General features: G+C 37.9%; 1 protein-coding gene across 1 annotated transcript; it reads left to right on the forward strand.

Moving 5' to 3' along the window:
- The first annotated feature begins 8,242 nt into the window (after positions 1-8,242).
- On the forward strand, positions 8,243-14,718 carry LOC110899244 (probable histone-arginine methyltransferase 1.3). The gene is made up of 13 exons (XM_022146130.2): positions 8,243-8,612; positions 9,434-9,496; positions 9,750-9,852; positions 10,080-10,223; positions 10,360-10,463; positions 10,678-10,846; positions 10,999-11,095; positions 11,955-12,009; positions 12,167-12,250; positions 12,325-12,402; positions 12,502-12,605; positions 13,151-13,323; positions 14,276-14,718. Exons 1-13 carry the CDS (start codon positions 8,439-8,441, stop codon positions 14,482-14,484), a joined length of 1,557 nt encoding a protein of 518 aa, XP_022001822.1. The 5' UTR covers positions 8,243-8,438; the 3' UTR covers positions 14,485-14,718.
- Positions 14,719-23,084: the final 8,366 nt, after the last annotated feature.

Here is a 23,084-nt window from a genome sequence, read left to right on the forward strand (position 1 = left end):
CCCCCTCCTCCTCGTGTGGACATACGAGCATTTGTCCTCCTACGCCTTGGCGGATCAGGCATTACTGGTTGCGCCGGTGGCGGAGGTGGTGGCGTAACTGCCTCAAAGCGTGAATCCTCAGAGGGATCCTGTGGATGTCGCGGTTGTTGTGATGTCTGTTGAGGTGGCGTGTAGTACCACTCATGTCGGTCAAACAACGCTTGGAAACTGTCTGGTCCCTGATAGGGTGTGCCATGGAAGGATGACCCATCAGAGACTTCTATCGGATGCGTGGGCGTACCACGAGCAGGTTCAGTTGGATCAGTATCTTCATCCATATGGTCTTCGGAGAAGTGATCTTATGGCCCTAATGAAACAAAGCCTGAAGGTTCCTGTATGTAGTCAGCCGGATTAAACTGACCTATGAAGTATGGAGTAGGGTCGTCGTAATTTCGGTGCGATACCGAACGTTGTAGAGGTATGAAGGAAGGTTGTGGGTTGTTGGGATCATTTTCTGAGTTTGGCCCAAAGGAGTGCCGGTAGGATGGCGTCGAGCTGTGCGAGGTGGAATGTCTCGCGGGTTCGTAAAGGTCTCTTCGTCGTTGTGGTTCTTCGCTCCTTGTCATTGAAGGAGGTCTTGTACCTGACGGTCCAGCTTCGTGATCGTGATGTGTCACGACATCTCCTCTGCCTCTTCTTCCCCTTCCTCTTCCTCGGAATATTACTGGCGGCATGTTTCCTGCTTTATAAAACTTTAAATACCAATAATAAAAGAAAAAGACAAAATTGGAATAACAATTCGAATTTGTCCTAAGTTCTTGTCTAGACTCAAGTATGTGCAATTGTGTCATTGAGATTAAACACATTAGGATAGTGTTTAATTCACTCAATGTTGGCTCTGATACCAACCTGTCACACCCCGATTTCCACGTGTCTCACCGGTGGGCCCGGTGGGGGATTACCGTGACGATGTTGGCAACAATATAGTCAAACCACACAATTATATAAATGCACAGCGGAAGCTTAAAGATAAATATATACTTCAACCTCTGGTTGTAATATCAAATGTATTACAGAAGTCGAATATATCCACAGCGGATCAAAATAATAATAAAATATTGTTCATTCAGATACGGCATCGAGTTTGCGAGACTATTCGTGATGCTTAGGAAGCTAATACCAGCCCATTTCGTATAGTACCTGCACTTAATCTTTTTGGGGAAAATACGTCAGTTTACACTGGTAAATACATTCAACTGACACATTTGAAAATGTTTATTAAAATTGATTTGAATGCACAAGGCACAAACTCTTTTATAACTTGGGAAAATAATAATAATCTTGTGAACGTTTTACATGTTCTTTTATGCGTTCAGTAGCCCGGGTCGTGCCGGGTTAAAGATTTATAGACACACCACATTGCGTAAAACCGTAGTATAAAAACCAACGGCTACGTCTTTTAATTTAATGTCGACAATGTATACCGGGTGTACGCCTACACCGGGATGTCGATGGTCGTGGCCATTTCGTAAAATGATGCCAAGGATATCCGGGACAACGGTCATTAAACCCCCCAAAGGCTTTTAAGAAACAAAACTGTTTAAATGAGCCGATCATATTATTTAATTAACCACCTAAGCGATGGAAAAATATAATGCTCAATCAAGCGGTATTAACATACCGTAACCCAAGCCCGTATAGGGGAAATAAGTTAAAGTATTTACCTTTACAAGTATATCTCCTTAATTTGATTAAATCACCGATAGCTTTTACTGGGCTCCTAATCTGGAACGAAGGTTTTAATTAACCTCTTAGAATCCTAACGGGTCTTTATATTGGCCGTAGCCTAGACCGATTGGTTCCGATATGTGAATACGGTTTAATCGCGTGAAAAGGCGAAAACCGAGAATGGAATGTGATTCTGCCCCAAACAAGTTCAGAGACTTGTTTTATATGGGTTCAAGGTTCACACTCTGGATTTTGGGGTTCAAATAATATAGTTTGACCCGCATCGGCTAAATTATGAAAACTAGTTTCATAAGCCGAACCGTGCGCGCAATAGGCGAAACGGTTAACCATGAGAGTCTTACGCTTATTTCCTAAGTCAATATGCCTCAAAGAGGTTGTGGTATCAGTAGGATACCTTCCGTGATGCCCGTAACGAGTTTAAGTTTTAAAGACTTTAAAAGGGCTTTTCGAGTTCTACAGGAAATCTGAGTTTCCCGAATAGTTTATAAAGTCTAAAATACTTTATTTATTATTTAAAATCAGTAGCAACTGGAATCGGGTCAAAAGACCTTGTAGAACTCAAGTTTTGGCCAAAAAGGGCATATTCGGTATTTACCGAACCGTAGCCATAACCGCAGGTTATGAGCAAGGTAAAAATTATTAAAAATCCCTAAAATTCCCAAAATATTATTTTATAACAGTGGGTAAAAGTTTTGGTGATGAAATCTTGGTTTAGATAGGTGTTATGCTAATTGCGCCTTTTATTACAAAAGTTTATTTATAAATGCGCTATTTAGCATAACTCTCATTCTAGACCTTGGACTGACGTGAAACTTTAAGGACATGCTTATAATTTAGTAAGCAAGGTTATAGTCCATCCACGTGTCCGAAATACTCGTTTTATTTTCAAAATGGCGTTACGGTCAACTTTTAGGCGATTAACGGAAATGTGCAAAAGACTCGGATAACTCATGAACCGATCACAGAGGTTTATACCATCATGTAACCTGGTCCTAAGAGAGTCCTAAGGCATATCTATACCTCACTAAAACGGGTCAGAACTGAAGTCAAAGCAAAAGTCAAACTTTTGCGACATTCGGCTCCGAACCGGGTCAATATAGCAAATGGTCGATTCAAACGAGCGCAAACAAGTTTACATACTTATTATCATGTTTTATGATTATCAAAACAGGTTTCATAGCATATACATTACAGATTATGCACAAAATGGCAAAACGACTTTCTGTTGACTTTTTAAGTGCGCGTTTGACTCGATATTTGACATAGTTAGAGTGGTGATCAGAGGGAACCCTTTTAGGGGTTTATTACCCACATAAATACCAAATCATAACCACTTTTGATTCGTCATAAGACTGAACCATCACTGATTTATTTTAAAGTCGAACCGTATTTACGACGGTTTGGTTTTTAGCTATTTACTAAGGAAATGTGAAACCACAAAGGGTTAGATCACTTACAGAAGTTTAAGGCAAGACTTAAGAACACAGAGGAACACTTTAGAGCTCTTGGAATGATCAGATAAGTGTGTTTGAGGTGTGGTGAACATATGCTCACAATGTGGCTATTTATAGTGTTCAAAAGGCCTTTAGATCATCACAACTCATTCTACAACTGAGTATGGATGATGGGCAGGTGTCCCTAAGTGTTATGGGTCGAGTAGGGGGCGCCCATGCTTCATTAATTGATGTTTTGATCGTTCACAAGCTCAAAAGGCAAGTCTGTCCAAACATTCTGCATCTGGGCGTCCCACGCGGCCCGCATGGGAGTTCCATGCATGTTTAATGCGGGTCGCCTGAGATTTAAATATCAGGCGAGTAAAAGAGGTGGCTCGCGGCCCGCCTCAACTTAGGCCAAAACCTCACTCGGGCCGCGAGAGGTTAAAATTTCAGAATTTTTGAATCTTTTATAATGATGACAAAATCTGGTAATTAATAACGAAATCTTTCGTAATGATTTACCTGACCTTTCGGGTTTGAAGGGGTAACTTTGCGGTTTGGCCCTCGGTTAATTACAACTAAGGACCTCGTGTTATTTACCCGCGTTGTTAAGTCCCTATTTAGTTTATTAATTATTCAGAAAGCCTTAACTTTTATTATTGACGCTTTTAACCCTTCTCCTACGAATTCGATCGTAACTTTCTCGTTTCATAACGGAACTTCGCGAAATTTATATATTATATTTTAGTGAGTGTATAATACCGTTACAAAGCCTTGGGAACGTCAAAGGGTCACTCAGAGGTATAATTAAACATGTTGACACGGTTAACCCCTGTAGATTGTAATCTCTCACTTTCTTTCGCGTTTCGCTTCTGTACGATCTATGATTTATTCGTTTGAAGGTTCAAGTATTATTTAGGGTTACTATACAGTATATTTACCCTTTTTGACATTTATAACCCTCGAATTTATATATTTTCAAGGTTTGTCAATATTAGTCCTTTATTTAATATCAATGCCACGTGTAAACCAATGACACGTGTTAACACATTATTGGACACAAAAATTCGAGGTGTTACATCAAATGAGATTCTCTCTTCCTAAAGAACAAGTTTATAATACCTAGGCCGTGAGCTGTCGCAAAGTCTAGAAGGTCTCTACCAGGGTCATTCAGATCGCCAAAACCAAAACCCCCATGTACCAACTCATAGTCATTACGATCCTTACCAATGTGCCCATTAAAATCTCCTCCTATAAAAATTTTCTCCTCCCTAGGTATGGCCCTTACTACTACATCTAGACAGTCCCAGAACTCTCTTTTCTCTTGGTCTCCTAGTCCCACTTGCGGTGCATATGCGCATACCACTGTCACTACTTGCTCACCTAATACTAACCTTAACACCATAATTCTATCGTTGTGTCGTATCACCTCAATTACATTCTTATGCAATTCTATAGACACCAAAAATCCTACTCTGTTCTTGACCCCATCCGACCCGGAATACAACAACTTGTACCCATTGCGCTCTTCTGCTCTTTGTCCTTTCCACCTACTCTCCTGAATGCACGCTAACTGTACCATACGTCTTTTAAGTGCGTCTATCACTTCCAACAATTTACTACTAAGAGTTCCTACGTTCCAAGACGCCACACGTAAACTACAACCTCTAACTTTACCCTTACCTGCACCTCTCATCCTTGGACATGATCTCAAGTAAAAGTCATGGTTTCTATTGTCTATGCTTACAACTAACAACTAACCACAAGTAACAAACAACGGGCAACACAAAGTACACAAAGGGCAAAACTACCTACTCTTTTTTTTTACTTTTTCCTATTTTTCTGATGATTGCATGATTAACTGACACACCACATTAATCCCTATTTGGATATAAATATTTATATTGACATGATAGCATTAGCGTCTGTCAGGTGCATGCCTACACCCCGCGCTAGTCGTGGCCACTTGCAATTAAATGAGCCCGTGGATATCCAGGACATGGTCGTATTAACCCCCAATTGTTTAAGATATCAAGCAAAACGGATCAAAACGGGTTATTTAAACTTTAGCATCATTCGCCCATGATTTAATACCCGACCAAGCGGCAAATTTTGCCGTATCCCAAGCCCGTATAGGGAAAATAGGCTAAGAGTAATTACCTGTGCTAGCTGCATTCTCACAATGTATTTGGTTCTCATAGCATAGTCGTAGGTGCTGTTTGTTTTTGCTTATAACATCTGCAAAATGCTTATGTCTGCAGGCGGGCAGACATAAGATGTTGAAGACTGTTTGTTTTTTTTTAAACAGATCTACAAATAGCTTCTTTCATCTTAAAAAAAAGCTCAGAACCTTTGCTTCAAACATCTTCACAAAACCTAATCCAAACACCTCACACCACAAAAACTTCTCCCCTGCCACCACCACCTCCGCCACCACCACCGCACCACCTCCGCCACCACCTACACCACCACCATCGTCAAAACCCACCACCACCAATCCCATCACCACCAAACCCATCTGTGAGAGAGAGAGAGAGAGCGTAGAGAGAGAGAGACCGTAGAGAGAGAGAGACCCGTCGGAACAAGGCACCGCTGCTGCCGCCGCCGCGTGTCGCTTCTGCTGCGTCATCACCATCAAACGCCGCCACCACTGTTGGTGGCCGGCTGGTCACCTTCGAGCGAGGGAGAAAGAGATCGAGTGGGTGGGGGTGTGGTGCGGAGGTGGTGCGGTGGTGGTTAATCAGGGGGAGGGAAGGGGGTATCGAGCTGGATGTTGTGGCTGGATGTGCTTCTTTTGTGCTTCATGGCGGTGGTGTGATGGCGGAGGTGGTGCGGTGGTGGTGGCAGAGGTGGTGAGGTGGTGCGGTGGTGGTGGTGGTTGTAGAAAGAGAGAGAGTTTCTAGAGAGAGAGAGAGAGAGCAGAGAGAGAGAGAGAGCTTGTGTGTGTTGTGTGGTTGAAATTGTTTTTGAAGAAAAAAAAAACAAACCCTCTTCTCCTTGCAGACTGCAGACATTTGGGTCACATCTTCTCTTGCAGATGCCTGCAGATGTGGTTCGCAGACTACAGACATTTTACATCTGAAAAAACAAACAACACCGTATTCAAAGTTTATTAATTCAGGTGCGATTTACTGGAGGCTTCTATAGTCTAGAATGGAAGGAAATATTATCCTATAGAATGTTCACGGGTCATTATATATCCTTTGGACTTTGACCGACTACTTAGAATTATAATTGATTTCGCTAAATTAAGCGTTGGCCGGATAGAATGTGGTTTATTCCTGTCCGAGTGCACGGCCTCGTTGGATACGGGTTGTTTAACCAAGCATTCTCATTAGGAATGGTTTTGAAATCATTTGACCCGTTTCGACTAGTTTATATATTTTATATTACTTAAACTATTCATATGCGAATAGGCAGTATTGGGTAGTCGAATAGGTTTATGATGAGTCCGTTATGTCAAAATATTTTTAATAATGTTATATAATCAGCCATGAGGTCAAGTTATATGCTTCATTGGTTTAAAAACCATTTTTACGCCATAAGGGCATTTTTGACATTTATAAAAGTATATAATATTGGCTCGTCAATAAACCCATCAAACGACATGAACAGAAGGCATAACCTCAAAGGTTTATTCCCTACAATATTATGATCATATAACAAATCCTAATCGGGTCCTAAACTTGACCAAACAGGTCAGAATCGAAAGTCAAAGCAAAAATCAACTGTTTGACTTTCGACTACGAAATAAGCTCTAAATAAGAAATGACGAGTTGGACATGATCAAACACGTCCTAATATGTTCTATAAACTGATATGATGTCAAAATTTAAGGTTTTGATAGTTAGAAACTTATTTAGCGTAATTTGCAAAGTTTACGTTTTTTACCTTTTTATTTAATATAAATTTGACTCGTCATTTCGCCTACTTAACGTGATCTTCAGAGGGTGCTATCACAAAGGGATTAACACCTTCATTATTACGATCTCGTAGCCAAGTTCGATCCGAACTTTGGCTTGACCAAAATGGTAATAACCGAAAGTCAAAGCAAAAGTCAATTTGCTCGACTTTCGGCTAATAACTAGCCTAGGAATGGAAAAGAACTTAAAGAGAACACTTACTTGTGTTCAAAAGAAGTTTATAACTTCAGGGAGGAGGCCTCTATGAAGAGAAGCAACTCCAAAATGATATAGGGATGGAGAAAAGAATGGTGCAAGTTCAAATGGTGAACTTTGATCACCTATTTATACTAATCAATAAGTTGTAGAATTGTGCCAATTGTCCCCATGTGTCTTAGGAACAAGATTTGTGGCAGGACACTTGTTAAAAGGAGGTTAAGTGTAGCATAATTCAAGATAGGTAGCAAGAAGATGCAGCAAAGCTGCTGCCAGCTTGAATTATGCTGTCAGCGCACCCAATGCGGACCGCAAGGGGTATACCTTACGGACCCCATGCGGATCGTAAGGGACCAGACGCACAATAATAATTTTGAATACCCCTTGCGGTCCGCAAGGGGTTATGGCTACGATCCGCATGGACTTCTTGAAAATCAGAATTTTGTCTTTAATGCAGATTTAGCTTCTCAACTTATAATTTATATTTTTCAACATTGTAAATTATGTAAAAGGTTTCTAGACACGTGTCACGTTAGGATTCGATCTAAAATGTCGAGGTGTTACAGTCTAGCCTCTGTCTGGCTTCAGTTTGAATCATTTCAGTATTTGTTTTTAGATCAGTTCTCATATAAGTTTCACTATTAGTCTCATGTCTACATTTATTACAGTATTCGTACCAGTACCTGTCTTAGTTCAAATTATATGTCGGTTCAATATTTTTGTCGGTTCAATACAAGTGTAGGTGTTTATATTGGTTTAGTTTCAAATGTAGTTTCAATGTCAGTCTCAGTTCAGCTTCCGTTTTGTTCGTCTTTACATGCACTATTAATTTCTTCGTTACTAAGCAACTTTATAGCTCAGCCGTAGTTTTCTTTTTGTGTTTTCGGACGTGTGAATGCTTTTATAAACTTATATAAAAATATAAATTTCCTTTAAATTAGAAAATAACAAGTGACAAAATAACTATTTGAGTTGTAGTGATGATCCAGCAAGTGATCGCGCCTCTTTCTCTCTCTAAAACCTTTACCATCTTCCTGCTTTCTCTCTCTAACCCATAAACCCTAGCTTCCATTTCACTCCCACCCACATCCCATACACACAATTACATATGCGCACGCAATCTTTTCACTGAAAACAGAGTCATCTTCAATCCAACATGAATAACAATTTCACCGTTGCTTCCGTTACTTTGCTCGCATCAAACCCTCCAAATCTTGTATCTGGGCCTCTGTTGGCGGGTTTCGGGTCCGGTTCTGGGTTCCCGGAGCTCCAGTTTGTTGTTGAGCTTGATGGGCAACAATCTTTTAAGTTTGATCTTCGAACCACTCAGGTATTGGTCTTGTTGTTTGTTTGTTTTGTTGTCGGTTGATTAAAGTTTTGATTTTTTATTGTTGTTTGATTAAAGTTTTGATTTTTATTGTTGTTTGAGTGTTGGGTTGTTTGAAATATGTTTAAAGATAGTGAGATTGTTGATGGGGTTGGGTGTATGGACACCAATGACATATCGGACGGGTCATATATGGTTATACGGTTCGTAATGTTTTTAATGACACCAATTATATGAGTCATATGATGTGTTAGACTGACCTAGAAGTGACTGATGTGATATGGCATAGCATGCCACTGACATAGGTCATACGGCCCGTGTGACCCTTTTTTGGCATTTAGTGGCCAACGTGACGGATGGGTCGTACAGTCATATGGGCTGTATGAGGGGTTACACAGGTTGTACGGGTGTTATGCCGAATGTTTATACAGGCCATATGAGTTGGTGCGCATACAAATTATACGAATGGTATGATGTGTTAAACTGACACAAAATGTGAGACACAGCACACCAGTAACAAGCGTCATACGGCCCGTATGACCCTTTTTCACCGTCTAATGGGCGGTATGACGAATGGGGGTGTATAGCACTCTTAGTGTTCCCTTTGTTAGAACCCACCTTCCAAAATTCATACCATTTGAGTTGTAAATTTGAGCACGTTCATTCATTTGATTTCATTGCATTCCTCATTTCTGTTGTGGGTCCCGTTTGTGAGGATTTCCGTATCTAGAATCTTGAACTGCGTCGATAAATCGAATGTATGGATTCGAGTTTGAATTGATTTGTATAACCATACTCAATTCTTACCCTTTTGTGGCTTTCAGCTTTTCAGGCTAGGTGCATTCCAATCACTTTGCGTATCAGAAGGTTCCGAAACCGTCAAAGAGGTATGCCAATGTGAAGAACTTGTATGCTTAAATTTAATTTATTTTCTCAAAATGGATATTTTCCACTACTTATGAACCCGTTTTGATTCAATTTTCATATATATAAAGTACCTAATAACCTATATATGTTTATATATATATATAAGAAACCATATAGCATTTTGAGCTTCAATTGGTGTTATTATATGTCTGTAACGTGCAATGTGCACACATTAGTAGAACATAACTAATAATAATTTCACGTTTGAACCAGAGAACTTATTCAAAGGGAATCACTATTCAATTTAAAGACGAGGAAGAAAGTAGCGCCTTTCATGGTGCATTTGAGCAATGGAAAAGTAAAGCGGTTACTCAAGGTATGTTAACTAATGCTAACATTATCTGTCATGCATTAATGATTAATGACACCGTTTCTTTTAACTTTACTGATTTCTTTTATCTCATATTTACATCCGGTGAGATAAAACGAAAGAGTGAAAAGCGTAACCACTGCCGGATGTTAATACCACATTGTACTTATTGTGCTTTTAATGCGGCGTATGCGCTCTTAATCGACCTGATTATTTATTGTTTCTTTCTTCAGGATCAAGTTTACCAAACGGAACGGTTTCTTCTTCTAAAAGCAAGTTCGATGATAAAATAGAAGCATCTTCTGCTAAAATGTATTTCCATTACTATGGGCAACTGCTTCATCAGCAAAATATGATGCAGGATTATGTGAGAACAGGTCAATATATATCGCAGTCTAACTGTCTTGTTCTTTTTTGAGTTGCATGTATCACATTGTGCTTATTAAAGCACGGGTCAAATGAACACATTTGGGATTTTATGGAGCTGAAATACACAATAAATGCTTTTTCTAGGTTCCTACTATGCTGCGGTTATCGAGAATAAAGCCGATTTTGCTGGGCGGGTAGTGGTTGATGTTGGTGCCGGAAGTGGCATACTATCATTGTTCGCCGCTCAGGTATTACTAGTTTTTACTCATGGAGCGTGTTTAGATTGTGTTTTGAAACTGATTACCCTGGAGTCTGTTTATCTAAATATTAAAAACTGATTATTACGACGTGAAGTCACAAAATAGGTTGCAGAACGCAAATCCAAACGCTCGCTTACACTATCCCATACACTGACCGCGTTTTGCGATGTCACGTTAAATGACTAATCTTGGCACTCATTAGGCTGGTGCAAAACATGTTTATGCTGTTGAAGCGTCTGAAATGGCCGACTATGCTCAAAAGCTTATTGCGGGGAACCCTAGTTTGGGACAAAGAATTACGGTTATCAAGGGCAAAATTGAAGACGTTGAATTGCCCGAGAAAGCCGATATATTAATTTCAGAGCCTATGGGTGAGTTTATTAATAATTATACCATATTTATATTGTCTTGTTAATGCTGAACTGAAAAATGGCTCGTTTTATATGTTTCCATGCTATTACTATATGTTTATGAGGTGGTTAAGACGTATGCTTGTTTCTTATAATTCATTACTTTTTTACAGGCACCTTGTTAATTAACGAAAGAATGCTCGAGTCTTATGTCATTGCAAGAGATCGGTTTCTTGTCCCTAATGGGAAAATGTTTCCGACTGTTGGAAGGTGATTTTATTTGTTTTTAACACCATAACCAAATGCATTTCCATGTTTTGATGATAAATGGAACTTCATTATTACATTATACAGTATTAAAAATGGTGGCTGGTGAACGGTGCCACCATATTTTATTGTTTTTAGTTGAAATAATTGAATTAAAGACGGCGCAAGGTTATCTACTATTAACCATGTTAATTTGATTGCATAATTCTGATTTACATTATTATTAATAATATAATATTATTTATGTATTTTAAATTTCAGTATCACCCCTTGTATACTTTAAACAGTGCACGTCTTTAACTCATTTACTTTTCATTTAATTTAATTTTTCTCTGATAACTCTTTTTCATTAACTTAAAAAAACTGAATACGTGGTGGTTCTTAATTTTTTTCCGATGTTCCGATATACATATTGTTGATAACGGAGTTGCTCCAAAACAGAGTGTTTCTTAGTTTCGTAGGCTATACGAGTGTTGGTACCCTGACGAAATGAACTTAACTGACCGAGTATCGTTACCGGTATCGGTATCGGCATTCATTTTTTTGATCCATGTAAATCGCATGTTGATATCTTTTTGAACATATCACGGTTTTTCTCTCTTTCGGTTAGTAATTAACTGAAACAATACCTACCAAATATCCGCCACATAGCGTGGGGGAATCCCCCTAGTTTATTAATGATTTCCTTCTCTCTCATTTTGCGGCCTTCATATGCTTGTTTTTTATAAAATTTATTTTTTATCACAAATTATTGTGTTTATTAACTAAGAAGGTATGATACACCGTGTGATGCAAACCTGTCTGTTATTTATGTTGTTTAAACTTTAATTCACCTTTCTTATATGTTTCTTTCAATTTGCAGAATTCACATGGCACCATTTAGTGACGAGTATCTCTATGTCGAAATTGCTAACAAGGTATGGCATTTGTGTTTGCTGTTTTCATTAGCTTAACGTCTGTTTTCCTTTGTTGTTTGTAGATGATTTCGATTATGGTTTGCAAAAAGTGGCTTGTCTGTGTATTATTAGTTATTACTACAAGAGGTTTACGTAATTCTTGCTCTTCGTTATGCAGTCCCTATTTTGGCAGCAACAGAACTATTACGGTGTTGATTTGACCGCTTTACATGGTACCGCATTTCAAGGATATTTTTCACAGGTATGATTATTTAATATTGATCGTCATTCTTAACATTGTTGGTTCTCTTATCTAAAGTAAGATTGTGCATGCAGCCTGTGGTTGATGCCTTTGATCCAAGGTTATTGGTGGCTCCTTCAATTTCACATATCATCAATTTTACCACCGTAAAGGTATTGTTTTTAATAAATAAATATTCTATATTTTTACTGTTCGGCTGGACAGCCGTTTATGCTTCTTATATTATAATACCGTTATAATTCCATTTTTAGGAAGAGGACTTGTATGAAATCAACATACCGTTAAAATTCACAGCTTCTGTGGGCACAAGAATACATGGTTTAGCATGTTGGTTCGATGTTTTATTTAATGGAAGGTAATACACAATCAATCTTTTTTTTTTGAGTAAAATGCCATTTTCGTTCCTGAGCTTAGGTCGGTTTTGCGACTTTCGTCCAAAGGTTTGTTTTTTTCGCATCTAGATCTAAACGGTTTGAAATTTTGCCATTTTCATTCGGCTCGTTAACTCCATCCATTTTTCTTTGTTAAGTCAGGGGTATTTCTTGTCTTTATTGTTAACTTAAAGGGCTATTCGTTTTTTTTCAGGGGTATTCGGTCTTTTTACATAAAGTGAAAAAGACCTAATTGCCCTTTAAGTTAACAAAAAAGACAAGAAATATCCCTGACTTAATGGAGAAAACTGGATGGAGTTAATGAGACGGATGAAAATGACAAGATTTTACACCTTTTGGATCCAAATGCGAAAAAACAAACCTTTGGACGAAAGTCGCAAAACTAGCCAAACCTTATGGACGAAAATGGCATTTACTCGTTTTTTTTATGTTACCCATTTTGCTGACTGTATTACTAAGCTATTATCTCTACTAATTAAGTTTTGTTTAATAATTTGTTGACCTACAGCACTGTACAAAGGTGGCTAACCACGGCTCCCGGTGCACCCACGACTCACTGGTACCAACTACGTTGTGTGTTGTCCCAACCCATATACGTCATGCAGGGCCAAGAAATTACCGGTCATCTTCACATGATTGCACACAGTGCTCAGAGTTACACAATCAACCTAACCATGTCAGGTTCGTCACAAACGTCATAACCAGAATCGCTTTATCCAAACACTAGAAACCGATTAAGGCTGCAAACAAACCGAACGGGCACGAACAAGAAGACTTTGTTCGTGTTAGTTTGTCAAGAAATATGTGTTCACGAACTGTTCATGAACACATACCGAACGAGATTTTATGTTCGTGTTCATTTGTTAGGGAAATAAACGTGTTGGTGTTCGTTTGTTAATTTTAGGCAACAGACGAAAACGGACGTTGATGAACACGAATGGAAACAAACGGACACAAACAAACATTCATGAATAGAATACACTTACACTTATTAAATATTTTATTTGTCGGAATTTTGAAGTATTTAAATAAAAGAGTTAAATGTCATTTTAGTCCCTGTGGTTTGGGCCATTTTGTCAGTTTAGTCCAAAGGTTCCATTTTCTGCCTGTGGGTCCAAAAAGGTTTCACCGTTGCCATTTTAGTCCATTGGGTTAACTTCATCCATTAATTCTGTTAACGAGAAAGGCAATTCGGTCATTTATATGGCCGAATTGCCCTTGTAGTTCACAGAATTGCATATAAAATGACCGAATTGCCCTTCTCGTCAACAGAAAAAATGGATGAAGTTAACCCAGTGGACTAAAATGGCAACGATGAAACCTTTGTGGACCCACAGGTGAAAAATGAAACCTTTGGACTAAACTGGCAAAATGGCCCAAACCACAGGGACTAAAATGGCATTTAACTCTTACATAAAATATAAAAACGAACACGTTATAGAACATAAATGAACGAACACAGTCTCTGTTCATTTTCGTTCATTTAACTAAACTAAATGAACAAAATTTGTTGTTCGTGTTCGTTTGTTTAATACACGAATGAACACAAACAACCGTTCGCTGAACGTGTGGTTCGTTTGCAGCCCTAAAACCAATTGTTATATGACCTTTTGTGATGTTTTATGTCGTGTAGCTAAAATGTGGGGCCCCGGTGCTAAACAAGGAGGAATACTACAAACGTCAAGTTGCAAACTCGATCTTAAAGAACCATATTATCGAATGTCGCAACCACAAGCGTACCCTGCGGCCCAAGATCAGCAGCCAGATCAGGATTTAAAACATCCCTCGTTGGCGGATTTTGTCCAACAATGTTCGAATGATTCGGATGTCCAAATTCTTTGAATGCATTTGAGATCCCGAAATGGTTAAAGCTTCCTGATTCATGATGTAACATTGTACATGCACCGTGAAATGTCAGGTGGGTTATTTCGAAGACTGCCGTTTTTACTCTTGTGTATCGTTTTAATGCCTGTAAATTGAGTTGACCGATTTAATTGTTCGCACTATGGTCGTTGAAACAGGTGACATAATTTATTTTTAGCTTCAAGATGAAGTTCGACTTTTGCTTCCGATGAAGTCATTTGGTCACTTTGTTATCGCAGAAAAGATCATGTTTATAGTCCAGTTTAAAATAAATAAACGCCAAGTAAATAATAAACGGTTTAAACTCTAATCGATTTCGTGATTAAAATGTAAACCAAACTGTTCAGTATGGTTTGAAAATTTCTACGAAGTTTTTTAATTCTTTTTCCTACCATGTTCCTACGGGTTAGGATCCTAAGCAATATATATAGGAACATGATCAGGAGAGAACGCCTCAAAGTGTGAGAACTATTCTTAGCCACAAGATCTTAGTGGTTTGTGGCTGAGATTGATGCGGTGACATTTTTGTAAATAATAGGGGTCTTGAAACTAACAGGAGGGGTAAAATAGGAAGATCCAAACAAAGGTGCACATGCTAATCACATGCCATTTTCCCCCATCATATTTAAACGACAATAACTTTTTTATACGTAATTATTTTTTGAAAAAAATTACACCATAAAACTCAGCGTTTTCCAATGAGTATACTATTGATGTACTTTTCGAAAAAAAATTAACTGGGTTTTATAGCGTTTTTCTGAACTATGTGTTTTATGGCGTTTTAAACTAGGTATTTTCATGACGTTTTTCTGAACTAGGTGTTTTTATGGCGTTTTAACTAGGTATTTTCATGACATTTTTCTGAACTGAGTGTTTTATGGCGTTTTCAACTGAGTTTTTTTTATGGCGTTTTTCTGAACTGGGTGTTTTATGGCGTTTTTACACTAGTACAAATTATAATTTTTGTGAGCTCAAAAAATATTAATTTAGGCGGTTAAACACATAAACCGCCCAAAATGGTTTTTATGGGGTTTTAAGTTATAGCTCAAAAAAATGGTTTTTTTTGAGCTGTTGTAAATTATAGCTCAAAATGGTTTTTATGGCATTTTCAATTATAGCTAAAAAAAATGGTTTTTTTGAGCTGTTTTAAATTATAGCTCAAAAATGGTTTTTTTGAGCTGTTGTAAATTATAGCTAAAAAAAATAGTTTTTTATAGCGTTTTAACTGGTATTTTCATGGCGTTTTTCTGAATTTGGTGTTTTTATGGTGTTTTATTTAAACACCCAGTTCATGTGAGTGTGTTTTTTGACAATATTACCCCTTAGTGTAATTTAACATCAATGCCACATGTCACCACCAAAATCGTTCTTACCGTTCTCTCTAAATCCTAACCCAATATATATATATAATATATATATATATATATATATATATATATATATATATAGGGTAAGAATAGTGTAAAAAGGGGCTAAAGTGTGAGAAGTGTATTATAACACTATATATAATACTATATAACACCATATAAACACCGTATAACAATATGTAACACCATATAATACCATAGAACACTATGTAACACTATATAACATTATATAACAAATATAACACTATACATCTATCATAGACATGCTATCAGACAACCTATAGTGTTATATTTGTTATAGAGTGTTACATAGTGTTATATGGTATTATATGATGTTACATATTGTTATACGGTGTTTATATGGTGTTATATAGTATTATATATAATACACTTCTCACACTTTGAGCACTTTTTACAGGATCCTCTACCTATATATATATATAGGATTAGGTTCAAGAGTGAACACTAGTGTAGCTTGCGAACTGAGTGAACTAATCCTAACCATACACGTGTGTAGATCAATGGCCAGGATTTGATGTTGAAATACACTAGTGTATTTTATGATTTGATGATGAGATCCTGGTCATACACGTGTGTAGATCAATGGCCAGGATTTGTTCACTCAGTTCGCAAATACACTAGTGTTCACTCTAGTACCTCACCCTATATATATATATATATATATATATATATATATATATATATATAGGGGAAGGATGTATAGAAAACCCACTTTAATTTAGAAAACCCGGGAAACTCAAAGCTCTCGATGTTTTTTTGTTTTGAAAAAATTTACACATGTTATATGCATGTTTTTAAGGGTTTTGGGCAAAAAAAATCAAAAAAGCGCCGAGTAGATATTTTTTAAAAAAATAAACAAGTTTTGGTGTAACACATGTTACATTTATCAGACATATTTGTAACATATGTTACACTAAAACTTGTTTATTTTTTTAAAAAATATCTACTCGGCGCGTTTTTGATTTTTTTTGCCCAAAACCCTTAAAAACATGTATATAACATGTGTAAATTTTTTCAAAAGAAAAAAACATCGGGAGCTTTGAGTTTTCCGGGTTTTCTAAATTAAAGTGGGTTTTCTATAGATACTTACATTATATATATATATATATATATATATATATATATATATATATATATATAAAAGGTAGAGTTCATGCGAGAACCACCTTTATTGCGAGAACCACAAGAACCAATGTGAACAGAGGACATTATTGTAAATACATAACTTTTAAATTAATCGTCTCCTCCTTGCCTCATCCTCCTCTTGGACTTCAAATAACAATTAAATCATATTTGTATACAAAATCATATCTGACAATCCACCGCATCAGCAGTTCATCATAGCGATACACATGGTTGTAAAAGTCGCTAGGCGCTCCCTAGTCGGTCGATCGGGGAGTTGAGAGTACTCGACCTAGGTGGAGAGTACATGGGGAGTACTCGGAGATGCCATATTATAAAGAAATTTGTTGGTGCATATTTCGTACATCTGCCACTGTGCGAATAGTTAGATAGAGCGTGTGTTGAATATTGTATAGAATAGAGATAGTTGGACAGGTTTTGATATTGTAAACGTGCATCCGGATCGGATGGCAATCCGATCGGATGACACATAGTGTGGATGTCTATAAATAGGGAGATAGGACTCCCATTTGGACAAGCTTTTGGTTCCCAGAGGGGAAATGCTGTCCAACTGGTCTCGCGGTACTGTAAACATTGAATAATCAATAGAGACCAGATTATAAGTGACTGCTCGGTGTCGTATCTATCTTCTACTCGTTTCTTTTCGTTTATGTCGTTAATAATCGCACCGAACACGTCGTTTCGGGACCGAAGCTCCGTCGAACTCACCGGATCCTGGAATCAGCAGTGGTATCAGAGCTACGGTACCGATTTAGTCGATCTAACAGTCGGTTAAATCACCCAAAGTTCATCAATTTTGGGTTAAACAGGAGTTTTGACGTTAAAACAGAGAAAATCATCAAAATAAAGGTCAATTCATGGATGGATTTTGGAATTGAAGACATCATTCTGTTCGGAATTGATTCACGCACAATCCTGTGAAGTTTCATCATGAAATTCACACAAATAAAGATTCTGGATCGAAAAAACGTGATTTGGAGTGTTCTTGAGCTGTTAGAAGATTTCCAATCGGATGGCAATCCGATCGGATGACCTTCCGATCCATGTCACTATGGGGTGTTGGGAAGATCAAGTTGTTTTCAATCGGATGACAACCCGATCGGGTGGCAATCCGATCAGATGACCACCCAATCCGCAGACACTTGTTAGTTTCCTTTGTAACCCGATCAGGTCAATCCGATCGGGTGGCAATCCGTTCCATCATATCATTTTGTCCTTCAATCGAGTGGCAATCCGATCGGATGACCATCCGACTCTAAACATTCGACCAGATGAACAAATACCTAAAAAAAGGCATTTTTTGATCGCAACGACGAGGAGAGTCTCCAGAAAAAATTTGGTGATTGTAAATTTTTTTCGGGTTTTTAACGACCAAGCTGGGTTGTTCGGGGACACCGTCGGGGGCTTCAGTGTATAGATTTGATGATGCGATCATGGATTGTGGAAATTAGTGGGGTAGTCATGATACTGGTGCAGAAAGTTTATCTTTCAGGGTATATGACTATTTATGGGCCAAATTGTAAAATCCGCAAAGACGAAAAACTGACAATTGTGGAGAATATTGTGATATTTTAGATTGGTCAGAGTTTTCGGAAAAGAGAATAGAAAACTGAATTCAGTTTGAGGGGGAATTCAGTAATAGATGCGTTAGAATTTGCAAAAATGAGGGGGAATCAAAATTTCAATGTCGTTTGTTGAAATTCCGACATTTTTGAAATTCGTGACACTGCAACTATATTCGGGAAGTTGCGACTTCAGATCGTCAGTGGGAATGTGAATCTAATCGTGGGTGTAAGCTTCTGAGATCTAGATGATCCAAGGAGATGAATCTGATTGTGGACAAATGCTTCAAAGATCGGATTACATTACCAGATGATTTGTTTCTGATGAAGATTTGCTGATTGTGGAGAATACTGTTTTCACGGATCTGTCATTCTTACGGTTCGTTAACGTGGATCACGGTAAGCAGGATTCAGATCTTCAAGGGGAATCACGGATTTGAAGTTAACCAATGGGGTGTTTGAAGTTTCTATCATATGCCGGTTGAGTTTTTGTACATTCTTAGATCGAGCAGGCGGAATGCAGATCGTGGTGCTTACATTGTAATATCAAAATCTGAACTCGGATGCGGTTAACGTTGAAACAGAGGATGCTGCATTAACTAGTTTCAAGTTGGTGATTGTTCGTGAAGGTTGCAGTTTAGAAAATCAGAGGAGAGTCGGAAACTGTGCAAAAGACCTGAAGATTCATTCCAGGGGGAATTCGTGCTTTATACTGTGACAAAAGCAAACCTGAATTATCAATCGAGGGGGAATTTGTATTGTAAGATCAAGTTGCCTGATTGAAGTTACAGAAAAGTTGAAGATTGCTGAATATTCAAACACGGCTCAAGGTTCACATATTGTTAAAGACGATTCGACAGTGACATCCGAGGGTGAATCTGTTGGTGCATATTTCGTACGTCTGCCACTGTGCGAATAGTTAGATAGAGCGTGTGTTGAATATTATATAGAACAGAGATAGTTGGACATGTTTTGATATTGTAAAGGTGCATCCGGATCGGATGGCAATCCGATCGGATGACACATAGTGTGGATGTCTATAAATAGGGAGATAGGGCTCCCACTTGGACAAGCTTTTGGTTCCCAGAGGGGAAATGTTGTCCATCTGGTCTCGCGGTGCTGTAAACGTTGAATAATCTATAGAGACGATTATAAGTGACTGCTCGGTGTCGTATCTATCTTCTTCTCGTTTCTTTTCGTTTATGTCGTTAATAATCGCACCTAACACGTCGTTTCGGGACCGAAGCTCCATCGAAATCACCGGATCCTGGAATCAGCAAAATTAGTTTTCGGAAATGAAATATATGTCAAATAACATAAATTTACTAATATGTATAACAAAATACGTGAAATTGATATTCATTCTTTAATATGATAGACATAGAAATTATGTTTTATTTTATTTCAAGTCAAACTCGGCCCGAGATGACCTCCTAGATCCGACTTTTGCCAATGTTGACCGCATTTGATCGATTCCAAGTGATTAGTCGGAGTTGAAGAAAGTCGCCTCGGCAGCCTACCTTGTAGCGACTACTCGGGGAGTACTCGGCCTTGGAGACCTTGTTTTACAACCATGGCGATACAACATCAACCGTTCGTAATAGCGATTTTACCATTAGACACATCAAAATTCATCGTATAATCGAGATTAGTGCTCCAAATTTCGTCGTATAATCGATATTAGTTCAGCAAAAACATAATCATCCATCATATATTCGTCATCCATTCGAAATTAGGGCAACACGATCAGAATCGTCGAGGAGTGTGGCACAATTAGGGAGAATTTGAAGCACAAACGTCCAACATACTCGCCGTAACCTAGATATTGTCGGAATATTCAGTGTCGCGACACCGTTCCGTGAATTTGTAAGAGTTGCACATGTGCAAACTGTCAGTTTGTTATAATTTTAACGAATAAAACATATGACCCATGTCAGGAAGCATAGTATCTTACTTATTAGTGTCATAGGTAGCGTCAAATGCGCATACATCACCAAAGGCCTCATAATTACGTAATGATACATAATTAGTCCAAAAGAATGATTGTAGCTCGTTATCAACTATCAGGCAATCAAAATAAAAGTCTTTGAGGTTGATAACCCGGGATTTCATGGTGGGTAGGATACTTTTTGCATCACGTTCACCGATGAATAAACGTATGTCTCGTGCAAGTGGAAACAAGTGAAAAAAACTCAGTTAATCAACGTTTCCTAGGCTGCATGGACCCAAAACACACAGAGTGGCCAGTTATTTGTTCTGAACTGGTTGGTGTTGTATAACAACATGATGGAGGAAACAAGTGGAAACAACTCAGTTAATCAACGTTTCCTAGGCTGCATGGACCCAAAATTTGATATATCGAGCTTTGGTTGGTGCCTATACATGATAACATGCTTAAAGTGCACAACAAGATTGTGGAACCGCAAATGTTTTGACGCTTTTAGAGAACCAGTTGTAGTGCTCGCAGTATGACACTATACTTTATTATTTTACCACATATTTGCGCTTAAAAAAGCTCCATTTGTTCGATAACCATTAGTAACTCTACTTATATGTGTAAGCTGCATATGCTTATGATCAGAAAGCTGATGAGATCTGCAAGTCAAAAGATTGATGACAAATTACGGAGCAATTGGTACACAATATCTTAGGCATACCGAGAGGGAAGTTAGAGATACATGTGGTTAAGAGAGCTAAGTCAGATTTCCATGAGGTTGTCGCAGAATGGAAAAGTGTAACACCTCGTAAATTCATGTCCAGTATTATATCGACACGTGTCATGGACTTTAAACGTGTAAAGAATTAATTTAGAGGGACTAAAGTTGACAAACAAAGTAGGTGAGAAAAAGGACTCAAAGTGTCAACATTGTATAATTATACCTTTCAACGACCCTACACGATGTTTATACCCTTAAACGGATGAATTATGAATCATATGAAGTCGTTTGTGGAAGAAAGTGAAAGTTTACAAACCACAGGGGTTAAATGTGTCAACATGTTTAATTTATACCTCTGAGTGACCTTTTAGCGAACCCGAAGCTTTGTAATGATTAATTATGATCACTAGAATAAGTGATAAAAATTTCACAAGGTTTCGTTATCGTATGAGAAAGTTATGCTAACATTCGTAAGTGAAGGGTTAAAAGCGTCAATGTTGAAATTTAGGGCTTATCGGGTTATCGTAAAGCTAACCGAGGACTTAACAAAGTTTGTTTATAACTTAGGGTCCTTAAAAATCAAGTTGGAGGGTTAAAAGTGCAAAATATTAAGTTAAAACCACTATTAAAAGGACCAGGGACCTAAAGTCCAATTCTAGCAAACTTTATAACCGGATGGGGGAGCCATACCGGCCGCGTAAGACTCTCTTAAGTCTTACGCGGGCCGCCTGAAACTGCCAGCGACAGAATGCATGGCAGGTGCCTGTTCAGCCTGCTTAACCGACTTAGATGCTTGTAAACTGATACCAGGGGCTGTGCAAATGGGAATTCATGCAATAGGGACACCTGTGATGATCAGGAATCATCCCATAGACTTTGTTGGCATCATCTTGATCAATTAAAGGCCCTATATAAGAAAACTAGTTGCAACGATTTTTGGCATTCACTTGAATCTTTCAAACACATTTTTCTGGAGCTCTCTGGACCTCAAACAAGATTCCATTACCTTCATTTTCATACTAAGGACTTCAGTAAGCTTCCTTAACCTTTCTTAATTCAGTTTTATTAGTTTAATGGCCTAAAGTCAAACCCGTCGTAATTAAGGTTTGACTTAGTGATTAATCACTAATGGTCCTGTCAATTCTCGAATTGAAAGTAGCTATGAGTTGGTAATTATGTGGGTAATAAACCCTTTAAAGGGCACCCTCTGATTCCCACTCTAACTAGGTCAATTGTCGGGTCAAACTGGATTATAAAAAGTCAACAGAAAGCTAATTTTCAAATAAACACATAATTAACAATGTAGAAGCCATGCAACCTGTTTTATCACTCATATAACTTGGTAATTAATGTAAGAACATGTCTAAGCATGTTCAACCCGACAATTTTGAGTATAGGCCCGGTTCGGAACCGAAAGTCGCAAAAGTAGACTTTTGCTTTAACTTTCAGTTCTGACCCGATTTAGCTTAGTTTAGACATGCCTTAGAGTTCCATTAGGACCAGGTTATATGTTAGTATAACCCTATGTGATTATACAACTTGGTTCCTAATTTATCCGATTCATTTGCATGTTTCCGTTATATGCCTAAATGTTGACTATTATGCCCTTTTGACCTTCAAACGAGATTTTTGAAAATGTGAAAGAATAGAAACCTTTATTACTGATTTATAAACTTGCCCTGAAAATTTGACATCAGTTTGAGGTCTAGATTAGGAGTTATGCTCAATAGCGTAAATGAAAAGCTTTTTATTAATTAAACGACATTATTAACATATAGCCTATCTAAACCCAAATTTTGACACCAATCTTTTCAATGATGTAATATAAT

This window comes from Helianthus annuus, chromosome 13 (genome assembly GCF_002127325.2).
Source record: "Helianthus annuus cultivar XRQ/B chromosome 13, HanXRQr2.0-SUNRISE, whole genome shotgun sequence".
NCBI lineage: Eukaryota > Viridiplantae > Streptophyta > Magnoliopsida > Asterales > Asteraceae > Helianthus > Helianthus annuus.